At 38.5% G+C, this 27,541-nt stretch overlaps 1 protein-coding gene across 1 annotated transcript in view; it reads right to left on the bottom strand.

The window, feature by feature from the left end:
- The window catches only part of MLIP (muscular LMNA interacting protein), a 98,484-nt gene that overhangs the window by 48,703 nt on the left and 22,240 nt on the right, over nucleotides 1-27,541 (bottom strand). Inside the window, exons 2-3 of the mRNA XM_064412210.1 lie at nucleotides 8,172-8,330; nucleotides 5,846-6,214 (exon numbers count right to left, since the gene is read on the bottom strand). Coding sequence (XP_064268280.1) covers nucleotides 5,846-6,214; nucleotides 8,172-8,330 — 528 coding nt within the window. The remainder of the gene's footprint in view (nucleotides 1-5,845; nucleotides 6,215-8,171; nucleotides 8,331-27,541) is intronic.

The following is a 27,541-nucleotide window of genomic DNA, read 5'->3' as shown; positions in this document are numbered from 1 at the left end:
GGAGCTTGTGGAACTGTTAAACACCCACATTTCAGTCCTGTGGTCATGAGTACAGGGCTTCCATTAGTACTGCTGTGTGGGTTAAGAGCATAGGGCTGTTTGAAGCTTGGACATAGAGCCTGATGGATAAGGTTTTTATGGGGAGGTGACTGAGTCAAACAAGCTATGTGGTACTTAGGGTTTATGACACTTCAGTTTTGTTGATGTAAACAAGGTTCAAGGTTGCAGTATTTTTCCTTTTAGGTAAAACCCAAGACAGTAGTGCCATGAGTGTCTGGAATCATGTGATGCCATCCATATTATGTAAACACAATGGAAGGTAAGAAAATTGCAATAGTGTCCAATCTCACTTGCCAGTTCACTGGAAAGCAGCCTTTTTGAAAATAGGATTCAAGTCAAGTGTTCTTTTTCTCATTCAGTAAACAACTGAACTGCCCTTCTGCAGCACTGTGATATCAGAATGAGAAATTTGCTTGGAACTACTTAAATCAGACATCCAGTCTGCTTTTCCCTTCTCCTGTCATTCACAGAGCAGAGCATTTGACAGTTTGCAGGCATGTGAGAGTCCTTATCCCCTTCTCCACAGTCTTTCGATACACTAATAAAACAGTAATGAGCTCTTTCATGAGTGTCTTTTTTCTTGGGTCTATTCTAATTAGGATTTGTCAAAACTAATTAGAGCATACAAGTATATTATCAACCTGTTATACAGTTTCATGCTTCTAAAGAAAGAAATTCTCTCAAAATCTTCCAAGTTATTATAATGCTTAAATTAAAAACTGAGGTATACACAATATGAATAAAACATAACAGTATGAAATCATTATTAAAGTCAACTGTAAAACCAAAAGGATACAAACTGTCACCTAACATTTGACTGAGCAATTTGAAAGCAGGGAAATTGACTCCAATTTCATCAAACTTGATGTAAATATAAGAACACCTATTTAACTGCTGTTAGATACCCTGAAAATATTATGCAGCTCTATGAAAGACTATTATACCATTCAGTTTCAACACATGACTTGCTCATGGCTGTGGCTCAGCCTATGAATTATATTTTAATACATATGTCTTACCCATAATAGAGACAAATGATTATGATTATGTAATATAGTATCAATATAAACAAAACAAAACTAATTATCAAGTAAGAGCACATGCTGGAAGTAGCTGCAACAGAAGAGCAAGACTTAAAAGCTTTCAAAGGCAAGAATATGCCTAAATATGGGCTAAACACACACTTCAAAATTTTATTAGCCCTTATAACTTAAAATCAGCAAGCTCTTCCTGCTAAATGATACCATACAAATATCAAGCCTTTTAAACCAAAGACACTTTCTGCATAAGGTAACTTCAGAAAAGCCAGGGAAATGCTTTTATTTATAGGAAGAAACAGAAAACCTCTGAATGCCTTTACAACAACACCAACTTCCCCTATTTTTTACATGTTTTAAGGTGTCCCATTTCAAAGTGCAAAGTCAATGGATGTATACAGGACAAATATTGGATATAAAAATTAATGTTGTTTATATCCTTGTATATATTTTCTATTCAATTGAGAAATTAGGACTCTTGTTGAAAATGCTGCTAATTAAGAAGAAGGAAAAATACTGGAAATTGAGAATCATTTACCAGCATTTAATCATTATGAAAAACTATTATTATATATGTTATTAAAGATAAAATTATTTAATGAGTTGAAAAGCAGTGTGGTAATAAATCTGATAATTTGGAGCAGCCTCTTGAATTTAATAATGAATTCTGGAAGTTAATCAACTACCAAAACAGAGCTGGTATTTAATCTCTGTATTTCAATCTAGAATAGATAAATTTCCCTTACAAAGACAACAGATTAAAAGAAAGTGAGGAACAAATATGAAACTTCATAGTAAAAGCATATGATGTGCACTGACTTCTAATTAGTTAAAACTTAATAAGATTTATAAGCAGCTACAAAAATGTTCATGGTAGAAGATGACAAATATGCTCCTGCATATACGATAAACACATTTTGCAGTATTCTTCCAGTTTAAATACCACTGAACATTTACGTGCTGAGCTAATTGAGCCATTAATCAAGTCTTCAGGAATGATTTTGCTATTGCAACACAGTATTAATAACCACATCCATAGATGATCAACCTCTTCTTTACAGGATCAGGGAATCATAATCAAAGTGGCTTGGAAGTGAATTCCAGAGGTCATCTTGTCCAGCCTCCTACTCAAAGCAGGGCTCTCACCAGCAACAGTGGCTCAGGTCAGCTGTGGCCGTGTCTCCTGAGTCTCCAGAGCTCGGATGGAGCTCCAGCACCCCCAGGCAGCCTGTGCCAGTGCTGCACCACCTCCCACTGAGGAAGCTGCTCCTCAGCTCCAGATGGGATCACCCAGGCTGTGATTTGCAGCCGTTGCTGCCTCACCTGCCCCTGCAGAGGAGAGTTTGGCTCTGTCATGTCCATAACTGCCCTGCCAGTGGTTCTGGGCAGCTCCCAGATGCCTCCTTGGCTGTCTCTGGGTGGGAGTCAACAAAGCCAGCTCCTTCAGCCTCAGCTCACGTGTGCCCCAAACATATTTACACTTTTGTGCTGGACCCCATTCCCTTTCTCACATCTCTCTTGAATTTGAGAGCTGCTGGCCACCAAACTGAGCATGACTTTACAGTTGCAGCCTCAACAGTACCAGGTGAGACACAATAACTTCCCTCAATCAATGGAATTTTTTCTGTTCAGGTTGTCCACTGGATTAAACCCTCCTGTAGGTGAATTGGATTAGTGCAGAAGGAGTGACGAAAGTAGATTTGTGCTTCTTTGGTCTGTGGTTCAACTGCAAGCCTTTTTCTCTTCTCCTGAGCACCTATACATGTCCCAAAAATGTATGAAGAAAGTTGAAATAGGTGGCAAGGTTATGTTAGCACAAAGAGATAAAGGCACTTGGAAAAGATCTTGATGCCTAGTAGTTAACCATTCCAGAATTTTCAGAGTGGACATAATGCTATACTGAGTCTGGCCCAGAAGACCTTCAGCACATTTGAAATGGCAGAATTCAGCTGGAGATAAGGAAAATGGTCATTCTGGTGAGGTCACACTGTTCTGGCAGGGCACAAAAGATGTGATTAGTTATACCAGCAGGACCCTGAAAGATGTGCTGGTCAAACAGGAAAAGGGAAAGAGTGTGCAAACTGAGATGCCAAAAGGCAGAAATCTTGTCTGAGTGAATCATGTCTTCAATTTAGACCCGATCCTGGGCCCAGTTAATCACACTTTGACCTCAGTAGAATCTCCTTATAGACAGGAAAAAATAAGACAGCAACTACAAAGACTGCAACCTGAGAACCAGGAAACACCAGAAACTGTGGAAAACTTGAAAAAATCCCTAGAGACAACACAGCAAACCAGACTGAGAGCTGAGACACAATTAATATTAATGCTATTTAGTCCAGTTTCTCCCAGCAAGGAAGGCACATTGTCCAAGCAATTGCATGAGTTAATAGGGACCCCTGACTCATTTGTCTGGAAAAGCCAAACCAGATGGCACTCAATGGACAGAGGAACATCAAGTGACTTCAAGTAAATAAAAATCCTTCCAGTTACTGACCCCCCACAGCAAGTCAAGAAATTTCTCCAAGTTGAGCTCATGCTCTGACATTCTCAGGGAAGCTGACATCCTCTCAAGCCAAAGGGTGAATTCCCGAAGGCAGGAGTCAGTCTGACTCTCTTGCATGGCTAGACTCTCTTTAACAAAAAAAAAAAAAAAAAAACCAAAAAAAAACCAGCACAATATATAAACATTAAACTATTACCAAAAAGTTCCAAAGTGACCAGAATAACAAGTTATTTTTTCAGACTTTGAATATAGCATGGCATTTTCCAATATCAGTCAGGACCTCTATGTCTCACAGAACAGAAATTTCCAATTTTTTAATGCTTTCTTTTTTGACTTTTGTTTAAACAAAGTCAGAAATGAATGAAGCTGAATGAGCCCTCTGGGTCAGTTAGAGTGATCCCTTCTGCAACACAATGGTTCCCAATACTGGTCCTTGCTTTTTTCACATCTGACAGGAAACTCACTGTCTAATTATGCTTTTACGTTAACATAATGTTATATGCAATACCTCTTATAAGGGACATGATACTGCCCTTATAATCCAAGAACTGAAAAGGTAGCCCATATATGGAGTCCTTTGTAAAATGGAAATGTACCAACAGGTAAACAATGCATCTCTTTAATATTTTCATAGTTTTTCTCTCATTTCAGAAGTGATGAGCCTTCATTAGACAACAAGTCAGAAAGAGTGATGCCTAAGGAAACACCTTAGAATCAGAATAACAGTGAAAGGCAGCTTGGTAAAACCATTTGTTTAATGAAGCAATAGAGATGGCTAAAGATAATAAGATAATGAAGACTGAGGAAGTACAGTCTTGAAAACTTGTAACTAAAGAATAATGACAAGATATGCAATTACCATATTACATACTGCTTCTAATACCATATTACATACTGCTTCTCTTCCTGTTCAAGTGAACAGTTAGCAAAGTTTGACTTAATTTCTTGTTCTGCACAATCTTTATCTTCTGTTACCTCACCAGCCAAATCTCTCTTTACTTCTCAAGTCACCAGAAGCTTAAGAAAGATCCAATATAGGAACTCTTCTGTATAGTATTCTAAAATTCACCCAATTTCTGTAAAAGCTCTTTTTAAAAATACCCAAGTGAGCCTGAACATTGCTAAAGTAAATTTGTATTTCCTCAGAATAAGTTTCTGTTACAGGCTGCTTCCTCTACGTATTCTTACCTATGACTTTAACCTTCCTTGTGGAAAATTCTCACTGACTTTACTGGGACTTTCTCAGAAGCAATGAACAGTTCATATTGCTGTGAATCCCAGACTATAGTGGATTTCTTATCCACAATGTCTTCAATCATAAATTGACTCTTTTATGAACTTTTATGAAAAATTGAGTGGCAAAAGTATTTCAACACAAGATAGGAAATCCTGGAAATCATTTTCAGAAACAAAGTAGCCATGCTTAACATTTGTTTTTAAATTCTCAATGAAGAATTGTGTTTTCAAGTGATGGTAACCCAGTCAAGGTCAAAGGAAATTCCTGAATTTATTCCATGTGGCACGGACATTGCTATTTTGCTAAAGGTGGAATTTTCCATTGCCTATACACCCTTCAGTATAGATCAGTGTTCTTCCCAAGATGGGAGACATTAACTTTTCATGCAGTAGTTTGGATGGATGCATTTTGTAAATGAAACATTTCAAAGACTCTTTTTTGGAAATGCCCCAGGCAGAATTGAAAATGTAATAAGTCAATAAATGCACCTATAAAGATCCACATTAAATAGAAATTTCATCTTCATTAGTTCTTTGCACCTGTGCAAAGTCAGGTGTACCAACCAATAATCAGAATAATAGGATTTTTACAACTTCTTTCTCTTGCATAAATGACTGCAAGAGGTGCTGAGGAGAAAAAAAATCTAGGTCTGGGAAGTCTGATGCTAATGGTTCAAATGATCTTGAGGCTCCATTGATTTCAATGACCTTACCAATTTAGACTAGCTAGGAATCTAACATTTCCTGATTAACTTGCTGTCATGATGAGCTGCTCTTAAAGGAAAGCATAGATCTGCCTCGTCTGCTCCACACACACACCCGAATCATGTGGAGAGGCAGCAAGTCAAAAGGGTTGGGCCACCTCCTTAAGGTCCAACCGTTACAGAAATGGCCAATTAAAATGTTAATTAAAGAACAAATTGACCCAGCTGCTGTACAAACTGGCTTCATATCCTGAAAGGTTTAGAAAGCAAAGGTTATCTCTAGAGTCTAAACAGCTCATTACCTGATGGTTCTGTGGATCAGTAGTACTGTGGGAAAGTGCAGCACCTGGAAGGTGCCCATCGCCAGGAGATTTCCGTGCCTCGGTGCCAGGGGAAACGTGGCATGTGGTCAGCAGCTGAGCACTGATGGGACTGTAGCCATTGGAAGGCTGGTGAACGTTGCTTGCAGCAGCAGCTACTTCATCCTCATCACCGGAGTCCGTAATCAGGATAAACTCAGCCTTAAAAAGGTCATTCTCCTGCATTTCTCCTTTGCTTGAATTACACCCCAGGGACTGGAAAGCCGGTTGTGTGCTGCCTGCACAGACAGTGGACACACAGTCTTGTTTGGCCCCACTCTTTAAGACCAGCTCATCAGAGACTGCATCAGACTGCAAAAGATACAAGGAAAAATATTCCAATTGACCGCATTTTATTTGTGTTCCCCAAAATGTGAAGCAATTTTGGCTTTAGGTAGTGGCTGTCTCTGCACTACCAAAAGTGCAGTAGGCAAATGAAGAATTTGGGCATGAGTACACAGCAGAAGCCACTTCCCCAGGGAGCCCCAGTGCTGTGGGGTCTGCCTTCCCAGCAACTCACAGAGCAGCAGGGGGCTCTGAGACAGCGGTGGCCGAGACATGCAGCAGGGGAAGCGGGAAGGAGGGTGCAGCCGAGCCCAATGAGCTGTCAGACCGCACTACACCAGACACGATGGGAAGGCGCCCCGACCGCAGGATCCACGGAGCACACAATGCTCCTCAGAGGAGTCTGACAGACAAATCTGGGACAAAACCTATACATATTAATGAGGGAACAAAGGCCCTTAAGACAAGGCATTCTTCGAAGAGAGCAAACAGACTCAGAGGTCAGAGAGCTTTGCTGTATTTTCAAGCTTCGCAGCACAGACCACGATTGTTCCTCGTATTTTCTGCAATTTCCACATCCAGTATGTCACTTCTCAAGCATGCTTTGGGTGTAAGCAGGAATAGTGCAGATTACACACATGACACACATATCATTAAAGCATGCAGTATCGAACCTGCTATTGTAAATCATGTTTCCCTCAGAAGAGGAATCAGGTAAATGAATAAACACATTGTGTTCTGCAAGAGGAAGCCTCCAGATGGGGCTCATATTTGACTGCTGCTTGAGGAACATGGTAATTACAAATTTCCACTTCACTGGCAGCTCCATGAGTCCTGGAGTTCAGTTCTTAGTAAAAATACTGGACCACAAAGGGGGATATCACCACTATGAGTTTGACAGTGTTATTTTGATTATCTGATGTTGGTTGACAAAGCATTGTTCAGGTTCCAGACATTTTAGTAGAGGGACAAGTCTGTGCTATGAAGGCCTCGCAGCTGCATCAACTGCCAGAAGAAGTTTCTTCTGTCTATAGAGAAACACATGGGATGGACGACAGGAAGACCTGATTCTGCTTTACCCTGGGCATTACTTATAACAAAACCAATACTGGGCAGCTGTAAATGTAACTAATGAGTTAAACCACCCAGGGATAATATTCCAGTGCATGTCTCTTCAAATACATCCATCCTTTGCCCAGACCTAACCCCTCTTTCAACAGATAGATCACTGAATACTGGAACACGTTCAGGTCAGAGGGCTGTGAACTCCTGTGAAAAGTTTATTACATGGAAAAGCACCCAGAACTGCAGCCCCAGCAACGTTCCAGGGAAAGAGCTGTTACACAAAAGCAGAATTGCCGTAAGCACTAATATTAACCTGAGGACTGTAGTAGCCTTTCAAGCAGCATGGAGTAAAATAACACATTAAGTGTTGTGAGGCAGGAAACAAATAAACAAAGGGTTGACTAAAGGAAGGAGAGCCAGGAATGTTGTGCTAATGGCTTCACTGTTGCAGGAAATCACAGGGAGCAGTTTTCAAAAATCAAAAGCTCGCTTCCACTTTGATACATTACCATGCAGCTATGAAAGGAATTGGCACCTTTCTGGAAGCCACAGCACTGGCATTTGCTGAAACCAGGATCCAGTGAACAACTCCTGGTCAATTCCCATGTAATAACACTTCTTGCACACCACCCTTGCTGTCATAAAGGAAGAAATCCCCCTCACCTGCCATTGCATGACTGACAGAGCACAGAATTGAGATGATCAAGGGTTTCCTTCCAATATAAAGTCTGCCAAAGGCAAAGCAAACTATTGAGCAGACACTCGCCTTCTCTTGCACAATGATTCCACATCTTGGTAATTAAACCAAGCACAAGCCAAGAAACTATTCAAGGGAAAGGGCTTCAGTTCACCAATGCTCAGAATAAAATTTTCTTTATCTTTTGAAGAAGTGGAAAAAGTAATGCAAAAATAAATCTACCTTATTTACAATTTTTTCGTTGCTCAGATCCTTTGGTTCCTCTGGAATTGTCACAAGGAACTTAGAGATATCCACAACCTCAAAATGAGTTGGAAGCTGTCCAATGGATGGTATGAATGTGAAGGTCAATGGTTTGGTCCCAGATTCTTGAGAAGAGACCTACAAAACACAAAATTAATTCAACTTCTTTACCCAAATAAAGACAATTTTCATCAGAGTTGAGATAATATGAATAACATGAAATAATGAATCTACATAACTTACATGTATGTTTTTAACTCTACCTGTCATCGTTTGGGTAGGGTTTTTTAACTGGTTAATCGTGTATTAAAGCTTTATTTAACAGACAAAACACTGCTTTGGTTATACTCATCAACATTCTCTATATTCTAGTGGTATGGCTCAGCAGACAGAACTTTTGTTTAATAGCTTGTTATTATTTCAATTTTCCATAACAAAATCAGGAAACCACATTTAATCCATTTCAAGGCTGATTTTATCTTTGTTTAACTCCACTTTAGTAGAACAAATATTCAATTATACCAGTGTATCCAGGCAAATTACAGCCCCTAGAGTATTTACTTAACTAAAACCAAATTGGAAAAACTTTTTCTTTGGAAAAAAGCAAAATATGTTCACATTTCTGATGCAAATGCAGCTAATTCTGAGCAGTGTCAGAAATAAATTGCAATTTATTTGTCTTCTCCATTTTCTTTGGGCTTCCCAGCCACATACACCAACTAGTTGCTTTTCTGTCTGTTTATTTCTCCCTCCCTCTGCTGCCCTCTTAGTAGGACTGTGTATATAGGGCCTGAATGCACCAAAGACAAGAGAGACTAAATGAAAGCAATTTCACCTAAATGTTTGATTTTATCACAGTGCTCTCTGATCACCTGAATCCCCTTCACAGGAGATGGAACAGGGAGAAGAAGTCCACATCATCATAAAACTCTCAGTTGCTTTGCCAGATATCAGGAAGAGGAACTGCACATCCTTTGCCAGGAAAATAGAGGGAACCACACCCCAAACCACTGAACCCAACATGCTGATTTTCCCACTATTTTTTGGTGTAAAAAATTATTTTTTCTGATTCAAAACTATGAAGTACATTGATATTCCTTCGTTATATCTTATGTAAATCTTATGACTGTTAATTGTCTTTTCAATGATATCTAATATGCAAAGGGTTGAACTGTATTGAATCACACAGCAAAACATGATTATTGCCTCAGCTTCTTTTTTTTTTTTTTTTGCTTGCTTGCTTGTTTAAAGTGAAACAAATTGAAGAGCTATGACTCTCATTATGCTTCTTTGTAATTTGCATCCATAAGTAAATAGCAATTATGGAACAGAGTAGAATTATGGTTTACATTACTTGATCATCTTGTGGCTGGAACATTAAAATGATGGACACAGATTTCCAGTTTTAAAAAACTCTAGGCAAATATTAGTTACTTCTACTGACAGCTGTCTCCTGGAGTGCTTGGGCAAAACAGAGGCAGGTTATATGTAGAAATGCTCCCAGTGCTCTTTCCTCTACAGTTTGGAACAACTGTGCTCTCGCAGACACATCCAGGTGTGCAGGTACAAGGTGCTCTCCTATTTTTACTTCCCCCTCCATTTCACACGAGTGACCAAGCACTGGAATATATAATGCATTGCCTGAATCAACAGTGAAAGAATAACAGCTAAATGCTGCACCATGCCAGGAGCTCGGGTTGTTATTTTACATGAAGGAGAAACAACATCTCCTGAGAGAAGGACAGAGCTAAGGTACTTGAGTCTGATCATTGCTTTTCATAACACAACACAATTTTTAAATATTATTAGCCAGCACAATAAACTCTTGGTCCTTGTGCCTGATGAAAGCCAGCTGAGTACCTTCAGTCCTGAAGGACATGCTCCCAGGCGAGCAGCTGCCAGTCCCCACAGCACAGCAGGGATGCACCTCCAGCCCAGCCCCTGCTGCACCCAAAGTGCCTTCAAGGGGCAGGAGCATCACATCACCTTCAGTGATTTCTGCACAGCTGACACAATTCACTGCAGTCTTACACCCTACCTGGGTCTACACCAAAATCAGCTAGAGATGCCCTGTGCTTTCCTGAAGACCTGTCGTTTTGCTTTCATCTTCTCTCTCTAATTAGGAAGCGCAGGTGATGACTTTGACCACCTTGGTTGTCTTTAAAAACATTTTCCCCCTCTACCTCACCCTCTAGTCATGCTCTTGTTTTGACACTTGACAGCAGCTGTTCTGTATCACTGGATATTCTTGAGTCAGAGGGAAAAATATTCCTCATAAAAGAAAAAGGAAGAGAGGGAATAAGCATGCAAATAGCAAGCCCAAACACAAACGGATTTATGGCAAATTCCAATATAATGTATCAACATTGCTAAACTCCCACTATTTTATCTGCATATTTGTAACAAGGAAATACAAACACAAAATTGGACTAGAGGCTCCAGGCTGTTGCACAGTAATGGAGATATCTTGATATCACCTTATTTTGTATGTGTCTTACCCTGCACTTTCAATTTTATTGCTTTGGTGGAAAAATTACAGAACACACAAAGAAAACCTTGCTGTCTTTGGCCTAAAGACATTGTGGAAATAATCACCAAAATTGCTTGCAAGCTAAAACTATGATTGGAAAATACATAAAAATAGACAAACATGTTTGGTTTCTTTTTCAGGTGGGAGATGCCATTAAATCATGACATTATTTTTATTCCCCTAATGTATATTATTTTAGAATTTAGAAAGCATACACAAGCAAATACAATTACAGCACTTCAGACAGTTTCAAGTTGCTAGATACTTCACTAAGCAGTGACAGGACTGTGCTCCTCTTAGTTTCACTCATAGCAATTGAGAAACAGGTACTTCCAGCTGGTAAAACTGGTCATGCAATCTAAGCTGCTTCACAGAAACCTAGACAAGCAAATATCACATGATTAGCCAGAAAATACAAACATTGCCACTGAGGGAAAACAAAAGAGAAATATTTGTTGCTTTAAATTATTTTTAAGTGCTTATTTTCATTTTATATGCCTTTAAAAAATAAATAAAAATACTGTGACATTTTAAAATTTAAATTTTCATTTAACAATGTGAAACAGAAGGAACTGTTACATACTACTTCTTTATTTAAGGTAGGAAAAAGATTTTTGCACCTTTTTTGTATACTTTTCTCATTTACCATCTCTCTCTCTCTGGCTGATGTTCCTAACCTTGAAGAACTGAAAAGAAATGAACAGGCTGGACTTCCAGCACTTCATCACATCTATTAATAGCCACTCTGATATGTAGAGGTAAACAATAAAGAAAAAAGCTTAACATTCAAATATATATTTTAAAAATATATTAAACTTCTTATCATCTTTTCTTTGTAATCAGTAGTAACAGCAGAGGTAATTCAATATCATACATTCCCTGCTGCTGGAATTCACTTGAATCAATACAGTGGCAGAAAAATACGAAACGTGGCATCTATTGAATTCAATACTAAGGAATTCTGGTTTATATTATATAATCAATCTAATGCACATGAAATAACAGATTGTTTATAACTGCAGCCTTCACATTTTTTTGAAGAATACAAATTATGGGGTTTAATATAAATAACCTTTGAATATCCATTGGTGTCTATTGACAGCTGCATAATATATTGCCAAAAAGCTTCAAAACGAAAAATTTATTCTAGATGACTTCCATGAGCTCCTATGTCATCAATTTACAAACAGGTTTGTTGCATAATTAATACCATCAATTTACAGCTGCCTTGGGGATAGTAACTTAAATTATATTAATTACTGTTTTCATTACCACAGCTTCTGTAGTCCTTAGTTGTAGAGCCCATTTTTATTGTCTTGGTTACCTTATGAACACAAACAAACACTTCTATTTAATCTCTCATATGCTCTATATGCATTCAGCATACTGCCTATTTTGTAATTTAAATAGAGGTTCTGTTGTCAATGACTGCTTCTCAGGACTTCCTTCTGGAATACAGATTGCTAAAGTGAAATTCAATATGCTGGTTCACGTTACCACTTCTTCCACTGATTTGTTAATGTAAGGCATTCCATTAATAAAACAACACCCCGAGAAAACCTTATTCTAGAAACAACTAGTTCTTCCTTTGAAGATATTTATTTGTTTAAAGGACAGAAAAGGAAATTATGAGTAAATAATAGCAAACTAACAAGTGTGTACATCAAGAAATAGAAACATGGTGACTGAAGCCCTGGTTTGGCCAGAGCACAAAAAACATGCCCACAATTCCTGAGTGATAAACATAGCTCTGACACTCAGAGAGAGCACAGCTAACACAGCTAACACCATTCACCCAGCTAGAGAGAGGGGCCATCCTGAAACACAGCCTGAGTTCTGTAATCTCTTCTTAAACTCCTTTTCTATGTTCAGACTAAAGTCAACGACAAAGAGACATTGCCTCCTCCTCGAGACAGAAAAATCTAGTCAGAATGAATTATCAGTGAATGAAGTGTAAGAATCTTCAGCCTGTCTTCATATCCTGACTCATTATAGCTATCACCTAATGTGGATTAGCTGTTTATTGTGTAATATGATCTCTGGCTTTTCTAAAACCTTTTACAAACAGCAGCAGATAATCATCTGAACACCAACTTTCTCTCTGTGAAACTTCAGAGGAAAAAGCTAAACTCATTCCAAAAGAATGAAATTACAGTCAAGATGAAGTTTTTTCCAAAGTTACCAAGGATAACTGTGGTCCAGAAGCTTCCTCAAGTTTTATGATGTGCCCATTTTATCACCTTCAGCAAATCATTTGTGCTTCTTTCATTACATCAACACACACTCAAATGCAGACAAGTATCTTTTGAAAATTAATGTGTGATGTGTGTAAAGCACTAGAAAGAGCAAATGAATAATAGTAAAAAATTTTAATCTATTATTCAAAATGCAAGAGCTCATTCAGATTAAGTGGGTTTTTTTCGCTCATTCAGATTAAGTGGGTTTTTTTCAAGCATCATTTTAATTAGCTCTTCAGCCCAGCAGACATTATACAACTGTAATTGCTCTTTGATACTGCTCTACACATATGCAGCTAAGTTTGATGAAAAGTAAAAATAACATTTAATTCCCTACTTTTGCTAAGGGCAAGTAAAATACCTTGCCTGTTATGCTTACTTGACTTAATTAAATGCAGTGTGACGAAATGGTCATAAAATATTAGACCCTAAGATGATCTAGGTCTTTAAATTGTATTTCTAGTGTCACTGACACCCTTAAACTGCCTATTTGCTTTCAGACTCTGAAACTTCCTAAGAAGCAACATCTCCCACATTGAAACACTGTGTTGTAACATCCCAAGTTGCTCCAGTCCATCGCCCATGTACAAAACCACAGCAAGGCTGTCCCACACCCAGACTGCCCCTAACTTCTCCCTCAGCAGGTCATCACCACCTCCTTCTGGCTGTCCTCTGTTCATTTTGCTGTGTGGATCAACCAGAAATTAAGCTGAAATCTTGTTGCTGATTTTGCACTAGTATGGCCAGGCTCGCCATCTGGCCTTCCACAGAAGGCAGTCAAGGACTGACAAAAGTAGACTGAAAAAGTTTGAAGGCAAAAAAAAACTTTTCAAAAATCAAAACAAAACAAAAAACTGGTGCTGTCTAATCCATGCGCGTGGATTGTTTATCAAATATTTTTATATTGATTATTGTCAGAAGACTTCCTGGGAAATGTGAGACTTCAGATCAAATCCAGTGCCTGCAGATAAAGAAAAATATCTGCCTTGAAAGTGGAGTCCTTACAAGGTCATAGGACTTATGCCTTCACATGTAAAGCATTCACACCAGCACATTAACAGAAACATTTAAAAACTGATATACATAGTATATGCTTATGCAATGTCATGGTACCTCTGCCCAACAAAAAAGCTTGCACACTGGTTAATCCCATTAGTATAGAAGAGAGCAAAACAGATCCCGATTTTCCAGTCCATTTTTGAACAATTCTGACAAGATTACTCAGTGAGAAATTGAAAACTAGAATTTATTCTTTTTTCCTGCAAGTTTCTTGCAATTTCAGCCCCGTAAGAGAGTCCTAAAATGCTGCTGTTACCCTCACAGCAACCTTAAAGCACATTCTCATTAATCTATATGACATAATTCCCCTCATTGTGTTTTCCCAAAAGCTGCCTACCAATAAGAGGGTATCATTTTCAAATCAAGCACTGGGAGGACAAATAAATCCCTCCTTACATCTGTCACAGCTGAGACATCAGTCTTGTGGGATGATGCTAGCAAGGAACTTCAATTTTATAGTATCACACATCATTTTGCCTTTTGGTGTCACAAAATGTCTGAGTGGTTGAGGGGCAGAGGGGTTTCAGCCAGAGCTGCTCCCTCCCCACAGAGCTGAGGCTCTGTGCCACCACGTTCACATTACATTCTGCCACCACACCTGAGCACTGCCAGTCCTGCCTGCCACACCCGAGGAGAACCAAGCCCAGCGGTGCTGCCACTGCAGGTGAGCATCTCTGCTGCTCTCCTTCCAAAAACACATTGCAGAGCAAGTTTGGGAACACACCAGTGGTGTTGTTGCAAGCAGTGCATTTTGGAAGCAGTTGGTGCCCAGCATGACAGCTGTGTCTGCACATACCCCTGCATGTGTTGAAAACTACGCCTTCTTATTGATAGAATGACAGAATAGTCTGAGTTGGAAGGGATCCATAAGGATCAATCAGTCCAACTCATTTTTTGTGTTGTGAGTGGCCAGGGATTGAACCCACAGCCTTGGCATTCTTAGCATATGCTTAAACCAATTGAGCTAATCTCCTAGCAGACCATTAATTTTGTACAATGGATTAACTACAGAGTGACTCCAGAAAAAGGATATATATGTGCTAATACTACAAGTCATGCTATCATAGCTTGAAGGCTGTTGAAGAAAAACAAGGGATTTTAAAAGATGCTTCCAAAAGTACAAGGACAAGATAATAGCAAAAGCCTTGAAAGTGCAAGTGTGGAATAGAAGCCTTAGGGTTACAAGCACAAACCATTAATAATAAGTTGTTATTCACTACAAGAATGTAACCTTGGTTACATTCTTACAATTAAGTTATTAAGGATAACAGAACAAGCAAAGAGCCAGTATGTGGCATACTTAAAACATATCAAACACCATCAAATTTAGATATAGGATGTGCTGTAACAAGTAAACTGTTAACAAAGACAGTAGTTTCAAGTGGGCCCAAAGCACAGGGTAAGCCCCACCACCACCATCATCCACTTTCCTGTAAACAGCTGAAGATTCTGGCAGCTTCCATAACAATACACAGAAAATAAAAGAGGTAGAAATGAGAAAGTTGTCTAGGTTGCTTTCAGCTGTGAGATCATTGGGAATGAGCTGCAATAATGGGACCATTTGGACTTTAAGTGTATGTCTGTACACCATAAATCCCATGTACATGAGAGTTTGTGTGCACTTGGGTGAACAGTACAATGAGGAGGTGCTAAGAGAAAACAGATTGAAGATTAGTGGGATTAGTGGTCCAGTTGAATACAAAATAAAATTATAAATTCAGAATACCAAGCATCAGCCCAAGACCACCAGGACACACTGGAATCAGCAATGAACAAGTTGAACCCCCCCTGTATCTGCTGTACACAGACAAAGACTGCAGGATTACACATATAGCTCACTCTCTAAGAAGCCAAAGGCATCGTAGTAAAGCATTCTACTTCTGCACAAAGGGCTGTGGCTCCAGCCCTCCAGCTGAGGGTTTGAGAAAGCTGCTTGAGTAACCAAACACACCCTGTGAAAAATTATCTGCTTTAATAACAACAGCCTCATTCTCTTAATATCTTGACTAGCAAAAGAGTTTGTATAAGTGTTGTTTTTGAGAAGTGTTTCCTTCAACTAGTTCCTGTCAGGAAAAAGGGAATTAATAACATTTTAACTCTGTGATTAGACTGCTGATTTTCCAATTACAGCAACTAGAAATTTTTGCATCTCTATATGCGCTTCTCTAGCTTGCATGAGTTACACAAGGTATCTGGTCTTACTCCCTAGAGGTTTGGTAGTGATTTGGATACAGCAGATGAGATTGAGCATTTCCCACCTGTGCAAGGTTTCTGCTCAGTTTTGAAGCACTGCTTTGCTGGTTTTCTTAGATGCAACTGAAGCAGGACTGGTACAGCCTCACTTCAGCAGAAGAGTTACACTTCAAACTTCTTCAGGTTAACAGCTGTGTATGAAATCCCTCATGGACCCTTATGAGGACATGCTGGATGGCAGGGCTCTCAGTGCTTTGGGGCAAACCTGCTGTTAGCAAGAGCACTTCAGCAATATTTTGGCAAACACAACATCATTTGTTTCACAACAGCATTTTCTCTGTGTTTCCCCAGAGAAACTCTATACAAAACACTCCAACACTCTGTAAACACCCCAGTCATCCAAGTCTGACAGGAAGAAATGAACAACCATGGCCCTTTGTACCATGGTCACCTGTTAACAGTAGCATTTACTCTACAAAAAATTGTCCCCTAACCTGAAGGACTAAAGCTTCAGGTTCAAATTCATTCTCACTGCCAGCACTTTCAGCACAGAAAATTCTTTCCAGGAGAGGATACAAGACAGTTTCCAACACTACCCCCAGAGACTGCAGCTACCTCTCTAGGATTCAATGTTCCCACCACCATGCCCCAGGTTAACAGGTCCTTCATTACCTCCTGCCCCAATACAACCAACCAGCTTCAGCTGCTCTCATCAAAACACCAAAATGTGGTGACATGCTCATACACGACCTGCAGCTACTACATGCATGTCTCCACTGACAGCTGTCTCCTCAGTTGGATTTTCTGATTTCCTAAAAGTTTCCTTTTCCTCTAATATTCCTTATTTATTACTTGTGTCCTCAGCTAAACAAAACTTGTTAAAAGTATGTTTAAGTTTTTGATGTTTTATTCACTTTAGTTTATTAAAATATTTTCATTTTTTAAAACTGTAGAAAGTAAGGAATTTTGAGAGTTAAAATATTTTGGAAAAGTTTTATTTAATCGGAAAGTAAAGGCTGATGTGATTTGCCTCTGGCAGCACAGATTCTTTCCTGTGTTTGGACTCTGCTATTACTATTATTTTAAAATAAGAATCGTCAATAGGTATCTCCTTTCCCACACTGCTACAACATGTCTCTGGGTACTAGTACTTCTGAAGAACTATATTTTTGGAGCTGGGATCCAAAGAATATTAATTAAGAGTTGTGTTAAATTTTCAAAAGGCAATACAGCTGCCACCCACAAGCCAATGACAGACAATAGCACATCTTTCATGTTTTGGTGTTACCTCACTAAAGCATCATGACATACTCTCAAATATGTTTTCCAAGATTCAAAAAACCATTTGGCCTCTGGATTTAACAAGCTTTTTTTATCAGTCAGAAAAGGGTATTTTGAAAAAAGAAAAGCAATGCTGTCATAGATTTCAACACAGGCAAATTAAAACCTTTTTCTTTATCTACTCCATATATGACCAGACTGAGGGCTTCTAGTTAATCTGACATCATTTTTTCTACTGTCATTCCAGCAGACAGCAGTGAAAGTCTTGTAACACCAGCTAGCCCATATTCCTCAGCTCCCTTCCATAAAGAAGAGAACAGAGTTCTTATTGAGGGTACATTAGGGATAGACAGAGTACTTCAGAAATATCTGCTGCTAAATTTTCAGCTTTTAAACAAAGCACACATAGGGGAAGGCAGTTAATATTTTAATCTCTAAGAAATTGATTATTTCAGCTTGTATTATCAGCAATAGGCTTCCCATCAGAAGCTGCACCCTTTGCAATTACCTCTGCCAGACAGTTAATGAATAATCAATACAAGCTCATCTACAAGCATTCTTACCTGTCCCCTACTAATAAAACTCAGAGGGTTGATAATTCAGATGCCTCCTTCTGCAGACTGCTGCCTGTAGTATGTAGAGCACAGTTGGAAGATAAATTTAAAATGAACATGAAAAAAGCAGCAACAAAATGTCTATGATAAAACTGAAGAAGAGGTCATATTTTCCCCCTCAGCAAGGACTTTCAGAGGTCCTTTTAATGAGCTATTTTCTGAGTAGGTCTGTGTGGGCCCAGAAGAATGCTGGCTACAAAGAGTAATTATTCTGGCACTCAGCTACTAGCAAACAATAAGGTAAAGCTGAATGGCTGTTGGCTTCTTCTGCACATTCACAGGAGGGCATGATAATAAACTTAGAATCTTGTTTTCTTCTCTGTGTTAATCATTTAAAAGCAGCTGTCTGTAAACATTCAACTTGAGCTTTCTCAGATATCAAGAATACTGCATGTTTGACAGTGCTAGGGTTATTTTCATATGACTTTATATATTGAGAAGAATAGTTACACTTGTTCCAATTAAATAACTTTATTTTTACTTATTGAATAATTTTACATTTTATATATATGTATATATATATATATATATATATGCAAACTTGACAGTGTCTCATTTAAGAAAAAAATGTTACTTTTCCACTTTGGCATAATAATTCACTAAATACATTCATGTACCATTCCTCAGATATTTTAGAGTGTAGGAGAAAGAATAGAAGAACTGTAGGAGAACAGCTTACTGTACATTTTGCACCAAGAACAAGCATAATTTCTTTAGACAACAAATCTGGGAAGTGAGAAAACACTTCATGACAAGTATGCTACTAATGTCAGGGCTCTATAGAAGAGTCTCCCAAATTTAGGCAAAACCCTGACAGTGTTACAAAGAATACTTTGGTGTTTCAGTTGGAAATGTGTAAAAACCACTCTTTCCATAGATGCAACAAACTAACTAAAAGGATCAGAGGCACAAAGTATTGTAAAAAATTAACAAAAATCTACATGCTGTCTATAGATGCTTTCTTCAGAAGTTCCCAATATTAGAATACAGGTGACAATGCAATGGAAAACACTTTTGCAGGTAGTAAGAAGCAATGTAGGTTCAGTACTTAATTCCTTTGTATTTGCACTGTCATGTTGTATCTTCATTCTAGGAAACTGGAGGAAGACATGAATGTAATAATCATAGCTTTAGATTAAAGAAGCAATTGAATTAATGTACTGACAGAACAACAATATCCGAGATTTTATAAGTATTTTTGTCACCTTAAAACAGTTCCAAGCTTGTATCTCCTATAATACCCCAAAATAAATTCAGTACAATCAAGGCTGGCCCTGGCAGTAATTCCAGTATATTTCATAAGATTCTTAAACCATCCCCATCACCAGAGAGAGATGATTACCCTCAAGTTGTGCATTAAGTGACATTCCTGATATAAATTACAGAGGATAGATTCTGTCCCCCTCCTGTAAAGGACATTTAGCATTTTGATGACGTTAGGAGCGTTCATAAGTCAAGGTTCTCTTGTGCGGTGCTTTTCATTAGCTAAAGACATATGAGCTCTTCTTCAGACTCTAGGTTTTAGAGCCCAAAATTTTGTAGCCATTCAAAGAGACTTTTGCTCCTTTTGCCTTAGTAGGAGATGAATCTGCAATCTCCCAAAAGCAGAGCTGACAGATGCAGGGAAAACATCCCTTGCTTACTGCAGTGCTCTAAAATGTCTAGATTGAGGAGAATCCTACAGGAGAATTTCAGAAGAAATGATAATTTTAAAAATTTTGTTATAACTTTGGGCCATTTTCTCTTAAAGTTACTTGAAATAAGTCAAATTTCAGCCAAGAACTGAATGGAAACAAGTATGATTCTGAGTTTTTGAACTTGATCTTTGCTTTGAAAAGGGAAGAAAAATATCTTAGATGAAGATTGAAACTGAAATTCAAATTAAGTAAAATAGGATGTTAATATAAAGTTTTAAAAAGTGAAAGCATTTCAGTTATCATTTTGTTAGTTAAGATATCAGTCATGGTTTTAATTTTCAAGAGCAGGGATCATTAAACCAGACATCAAATATATATCCTTCATTTAAATTCAACAGAAAAGACCCTATAACTCATGCATTATTTTTTCATCCAATGTTTTGACAGCTTAGAAGATTTACAGATAATAAACAGATTTGGACTTAATAAAAGTCCTTGTTCTGCATCAGCAAATGACTCTTGCAAGTATTCTTTATCCCAGAGATTATATGTCCTGTGAACAATATTAAGAAATGACAAGCATTTTTAATAAAGCTCTCCTATCTGCCTGCACAAAGCGCAATCTGTGAAAGGTTCATAATCAATGTCTTCTGAACAGCTTAATTACTTTACATAACACAGAAGCATAGCTAGTCTCAAATTATAAAAAAAAAACTAAAACCCCTAAAACTCTAGGTCATGTACCAAGACCATCCTAACAGCAATGTATTGGCAATCCGATAAAATTTTAATTACGCACACTTTTCACTAAATCTTTGGATTATTTTAAAATAAACTCAGTTTTTACCAAAAAAAGGCACTGCTGTACTATTTATGTCAAATTCTTTTTCATAGTGTTGGACTTTATGTTCCCATTGACTACAGCTCTTTTTTTCAGGAAAAAAGTGATGAGGAGCTCAGTCTGGCCACAGCTATCCAGGTGAGGTTTTGATTACAGCAGACTACAGGTGAAGGGGAGAGCTTAGGCACCCAAGAAGAGCAAAAGGCAGATATACCCACAAGCCCAGTCCTCTTCCCTAAAACACCCATTCTCTGACTCTCAAAGCAAGTGTAATCACTGACATGTGCTCTCCCAAAAAGTTGTTCCCTCATGCAGTATTTGTCTCTCAGCTCCAGTCTCTGACTTTGCATCTGCCCTGTCTATAAGGTCTTGTTGTTAACTAGCCAGAAATCGGCATGAAGAAAAGAATTTAAAAGTTAAGGAAATTAATGAAGTTGTTTTTTGGGAAGACCTCTTGTACTAAAAGAATTACTTTTACTCTGCTTTCCAAGAAAGATTCTTTTATAAAATTACCAAATATACTAGTAGATTATGAAATTCCACTAATTGAAAAGGTTGGCTTTCATTTTAGTAGGAGTCAGATGCTGTGTTTTATTGCATGTTTCCTCAACAAACTCTGTATTGCCATTATACATAGGAGATCCCATCTCCTTTGCAGTTCTTCAGTGCACTAGTGCACTATTTAAATTTTTCATTTAAGTATTTTCTTCCACACAAAAAAAAAAGTCAGTTTGCTTAAACAAAGCCTTTTAACAGAACATATCCGGCTTCATTCATTTTATCTGGATGGTGCCTTGAATCCAGGAGGGAATGATTGGTGGAAGCACCAGAATGGATAGACAGAACTGCTTTTGAATACATTTCTCTGAATGACAAGAATAAACTCACCCCACGTTTCCTACAGTGCTGATGAATGACCCAGCTACTAGACTATTTTCAAATGTCTCTTTCTCAGATGTGTTTTTCAGCATAAGATCTGAAAGAGGTCTTCCACCATTAGCATCAGAAAACACACTGCCAAAGGTTGAAACTTTCCTTCTGCTAAAGTATTTTCCTAGTCAGAATTGTCAGACACAGTTATTAAATGTTATAATGGTGCTACAACCTGCAGGAGCTGGAGAAGCATTTGACTCAAAAATCCTGACACTAAGGCCTTGGAAGAAGGATTTGTGGAGCAAGAAAGGAGCTTTAGGTAACTGTGAGGTGGCAGGGTTTTTTTGCAGCACTCACTGGAACCTGCCTCTTGCCTGCAAGCAGCCAAGAGCCACTGCAGCACCTGATGGTCACAAACAAGCCAGAAGGCTGCAGGTGAAGGATCTGCACATTTGATCTGCCTTCAGCCTTTATTCCTCTTCCAAAACAATGCATATGAGAAATGCACACAGTCACAGATTTGAAGCAATTGGCAGACGTTTTTGTTTGGCTCCACACTAATGCTAAATAAACACAAGATTTAAGGTTGTACTGACCCACAGCTGTTCTTGGCAAAATTCAACAGCCAAAAAGGTTTATAGACAGTGATTTTTGTTTATAGACAGTGACCCAAATGAGGTCTGCTTAAGAATTCCTTGTCTGCTACATAGGAGTCATCAAACAATTCTTAGTCATCACATTTTCACTCCAAATTTACTAGAACCTCCAACATTCAATAGAGTATTCAGGATTAAAAGGCTTTGGCATGGTTTCTGTAGCAAGTGAGAGTCTTTGTGCGCGCGCGCGTGTGTGTGTGTGTGTGTGTGTGTGTGTGTTCAAACGAAAGAAAGGAGAATGTTATGTGGGTGGAGGTGAAGTGTCAAGAATGTGGGATTTGTTTTTTGCAAATAGCTAGATCAGAAGACTATATACTTGTCCTATAACAATACACTAGGCCTTGCTCGCATGAAACTCTACAGCTTAATGGATTTTTTTATGAAAAAAAATTAGACTTCAGCAAGATTTTATTATGTTTTTGAGATTACATCAAAATAAAAATAAAATAGGCTTTCATACATTTGCACCTGCTACTTAAAAATACACTTCAATCCATGAAGACTAATGAAAGGAACAGTTCTATAAGAATTATGCTGTATCACTTCAGAAGACCAAATTCTATATGATCAGCTTGTTTCAACCCTAATTCAACCCAATGGGGCACACTTCAGAAGTTGTTTTCTCATCCAAAATTAGTTTATCTCTTTTGGAACTTGTGCATCTGATTGCAAGACTATTTTTAAAGGTTATTATCTGTCAGTGGAGGTACAGCTAGTGAATCAATCATCTAGGTACTGCTGGACATCCACAACTGGAAAATAAATAAAATACTGTGGTGCAAATGGATTTATTTAAATAGCCTACCCTTACTTCTTCCCTGGGTAGCATGAGAATGTGTCTCTGCTAAGAGGGGATGACTTATTTTAATGCGTTAGTCAAGCATTTGCAGTCATGTGGCCTTTCATACCTGGTAAAACAAGCCTGGAACATCCTGAAAAACTCTTTTTCAGTATTTCTTAGTCAGCAACATTGAATTCTCCATCACTTCTAAGATATTTATCTTCTTTTTATGTTTCCTTTTTTTTCTTTGCTGTTTGTCACCACCTTAAAACATCTGTTACACAAATACACACTTAGGAAGCATATTCTGGGAAAGAATTCTTATACACTGCATTCATCATTGCAACTGATCAGTTAGATAAACCCTCTGTTAAAGCATCGTGTTTCTTCTCTGTTCACATTGACTGCACAGTTTTCCAGGAATCATAACAATGCACTCACTAAATTACCAAACACAACTTCTGAGAGCCTAATGAGAGCTAGTTCAATGCAAAAGCTTTTTCATTCTTGTTACAAAATGACAATATAATTATTGAAGAACTAAATCTAAAATAAAATAAAATAGAGGCATGACATCTTTGAAGAATATGCAAAGAATGTAATTTACTCATGTAACAGCAGAGGAAGGTGCACAAAAAAGTCACCAGGAATTGGTTTGCTATTAGATTTTGACATCAAATGTAAGAGATTTTCAAACATGCAAATTCTGTTCAGAATGCAGGGAACCCTTAAAAGCTTCTTGAAATTTTCTGAGGAAAATTGAATCATTGGGTGGGGGGAAAGCCAATAATCAGAATATTTAAGGAAAAAAAGTTTAAATGCCAGGTGAGTATCAGGCAGCAAAGAGGGATTCATTTAACGAACACACAGAAATTTCACAAAAAAACCACATTCATATAAATATTTAATATTTAGGGCAATGTAGAAGCAGCTAAGGATTAGCTGTTGATCAGAACATGGGAATGGGAAGGACAATTTAGGTCCCTGCTCTGGCCCAGTGAATATTCAATTAGTTAAACAACATGAAGGACTTTCATTAGGAGAAACTGACTGGCATGCTGTGTGCCTAATGATGAAGTGCTGTAATTGCCTCGCAGATGGAGAGCCGGGAGCTCAGCTGGTGCCGCCGGCCCCTCTGTCCCGCTGCTCTCCAGGTGCCAGCTCTCAGGCACCGCCTGAGACAGGACTCTGCACTGCTGGCACTCCGGCTGATCCAGCGGGGCAGCTTTCATACCCTCATTCTCGTAAGAAACTGATACCCAGTTTAGAGGCCTAAATTTGGAAAGAGTCACAGCTGAGAATGCCGAGCAAGGCGAGCTGCTCCCCCGTGGCTCCGTGTCCGATCCTTACCGCTTCCAGGGCTGGGGCTTGGGTGCTTTTCTACAGCCGGCTTTTCCTCGTGGCTCCCGAGACAGCTTCACCACTCCAGGGTCACAACTTTCTTGGGTGATTACTACACATAGATCCAAATTATCCTTCCTAAGCTCCAGAGCTCGGGAGACCTGAGCCAGTCTGGGTCACCAGCCACGCAAATACAGGCTAATTGTGTAACACGTCACCTAATTTAATAAGCAGAGCACAGCTCTGTGCTAGCCAAATGACTCATCCTCTACACCAAAGAGGCTCCCATCCACATGGTGACCAGCCTCCTTTCCTTTAAAAATGGTCCTCCAAGTTTTAGTGGGGATGTGTCTGTGTGCATGGACAAAACACCGCACAGCACCTGCAGATGAGTCCTGCAAAGGCAACACGGGACTAAGAGCCATTGTGGTCCCACCTCTCATGAGTTACAGGTTCTAGTAAAAAACTCTCAGTCCTGACAAAAGATCTTTTTTGTCTAAATATGTACTGCTGAGCTGTTTGTGCCCTAGACAAAATCCCACACTTTCTATACACTCCCATAGTACCTACATGGTGAAAATAAAAGTCTACGGCCAAATGAACTCCAGCGAGATCTAGAGTGCTAAGTCATCATGAACCTGTGCAAGCAAATGCCTCACAGCTCAGGTTCCCACCACCCATTCAGAGTCCATGCCAGTTATATCACCCTAAATTTCCTGTACTTTGGAAGGTTATGCACTTTGCAACATGTTGTTTTCCAGAGTACCTCCCCTAGATCAGCGTAGTATTTCGATACCAGTCATTCACATTCAGAAGTTAGCAACCTCTAATCAACTCTAAATTGCAATCAAATGATTGGCACATCTTAAAGATGCATCAATCATTACATAAGTAATAGTAAAATTCCATTTTTAACAGAAAAAGTATACTGTTCCAGACATCAAATTTTGATGGAATTATCAAAAATAGATTTGTATTCTGAAAAAAAAAAATCTTTGAATGACATTGAATCTGTTCACTGCTTGAATTTCTGGCAATGAAATTAATTGTTTGACAGCCTCTCATATGAAAACATTACCTATAACCATTTCATATCCAAACCAATAAGTACTATCTTTGTCACTAGGAGGGAAAAAAGGCACAAAAATAACTACTGCCTTCTGAAGGAGATATTAAGGGCAATGCTAACAAGCAAACTGAAGCAATATGCAATAATACTCCTGCCAAGGAACGTCACAACAAAATCAATATGAGATATATGTCAATACATGCCAATGTTATTTTAACATCAAATCAGAGTCCTAGGTCAATGTTTTGCATAGCTGGTGATAAAAAGTGACACTGGTAATAGCAGTATTACTTATCAAGATGTGTTATGTCAGCTTCCTTCTGTTCCTGTCAACACTGAAAACGTATAGTGATAATGCACTACATATGCTACCCACCTCTCTCTGCCAGCATCAACCTAACTTATGCCAAATCTTTCTAGAAACACTAATCAACATGCCCTGCTACAGAGAGCTGAGATACTGAGGCTGTCTAATTTAAGATGTTGATGAATAAGTAATAAACTTCCAAGCATTACAAGCAAACTAAGGTTCTGCCAATGTAGGCACTATGAAAGGCTGGCAGTGATTGCAGCTGAATATTTTAATAGCTTTTATATTATAAAAATGCCTAATTTTTTTAGTACCTCATATACCATCTAGTAATACTAATAATGGCCGTATAACAGAAATGTCTGATTACCTGCACAAGACCTTGAAATCATTTTAGAGGTTTTCTCCCAGTGAAGATTTTACTAAAGACCGCACACATGCATATGCAAGAGATCCAGTGCATTTTCCACTGTCAATAAAGGAGACAGTGGAAGCATCACTTTCTAAGCATCATTTTAGCCTAACTACTGTTTTCCAGCTGTGACAGCCTTCATAAAATAAAAATACCCCTCAGAAACACTCATATGCATGACAGCAGCTTTTCTGGGCCCAAGTATCACCTTCAGGAAAGACTAATCCCTCAATCTCTAGCAATTTGGGACTAGTCCTTTGTAGCTCATTCCCACTTGCACAGGCTCTGGTGAACACTGCCTGCAGTGGTGGCAGCAGGTGCTCAGGTCACAGCCACTGACCCTGACCAGCGTGTCCGTGGCTCACTGAGACCAAAGGGGGACAATGTAGTGTTGTATCTGCCCAAACCAATTATGACTGCTGAGGGGGGGAGAGGTGGGATGGAAATTCTGGGACCAGAGGGGCCTCTGAGATTTTCACTCAGAGATTTCCATTGATTTCAGTGAAGAAATGTCATCAAATTTTTTACAGAGTACTTAAATGAAAATACTTATGCGAGGTCAGATGTACTGCTCTTACTTTCTCTAAAGCGAAAAGAAAGCACAGGGTGGACTTGGGTTATATTCTGTCATGTATTCTGTCACGGAAAACTCATCTAATCTTGCACTAGATCCTCCCAAAACATGAGACAGAAGACCACACCATTAACAAGGCTAGATATTATTACTGCGCTAAATTCAGAACTAAATGTAAAGTATACCTTATATCTCTACTCCTTATATGAGTCTCCAGAATAACAATCTTTTTTGTTATTATTCTTTTTGTCTTAAATATCCATCTCATTAAGCAAGACACATGACAGAGACTAAAATATTTGAAGAGTCACTTACAAAAATGCTAACAATATTATTACTTCACAAATTTGATGCTTTAGAGGATTTAAATGCTGTCAATTTGGAATATATTTCCACTTTCTGTCCAAATTTAGGAGCAGAATATCTTGTATGACTGAAAGTGCACCATAAATATTATAGATGGTCAAAAGTCATGTATTGGTTTGTCAGATTTTACAAAGGCTTCAAAACAACTAAAAAAACCTTATTGTTCATATGAACAAAGTACATTTGTAATCTTTGTAGTAAGCACCATCTGAGACAGAAGGTTTTACATTTACAGTGATTAGCATGAGGTTAATCTCCATCAGTCAACTGCAACTGTGATAAAATACACTAGAGCCCTTGAGCTTATGGTGTGCAAATCTACAAAAACAATTAAATTTCTTTGCCTGTTATGAAAGTGAAGTTTTCTTATTACAGCCAGACAAGTTCACTTCTAGTGTTAGAGAAAACCAATATAAAGGCAACAGTCTCAGTATCTATCTGTTATCTCCAAAAATAATCCATTGCGTGCTTCAATGTACATAAATGGGTATAAATATCACTGCACCTTGTCAAGCCCTAATTCTCTAAAAGCATTCCCAAAAAACATGCAGCAAGTACTGCAATGAAAGACAATA

This window comes from Passer domesticus, chromosome 3, assembly GCF_036417665.1.
Source record: "Passer domesticus isolate bPasDom1 chromosome 3, bPasDom1.hap1, whole genome shotgun sequence".
Lineage (NCBI taxonomy): Eukaryota > Metazoa > Chordata > Aves > Passeriformes > Passeridae > Passer > Passer domesticus.
Note: the sequence above shows the minus strand (reverse complement) of the source record. Positions and strands in the feature narration are given on the sequence as shown.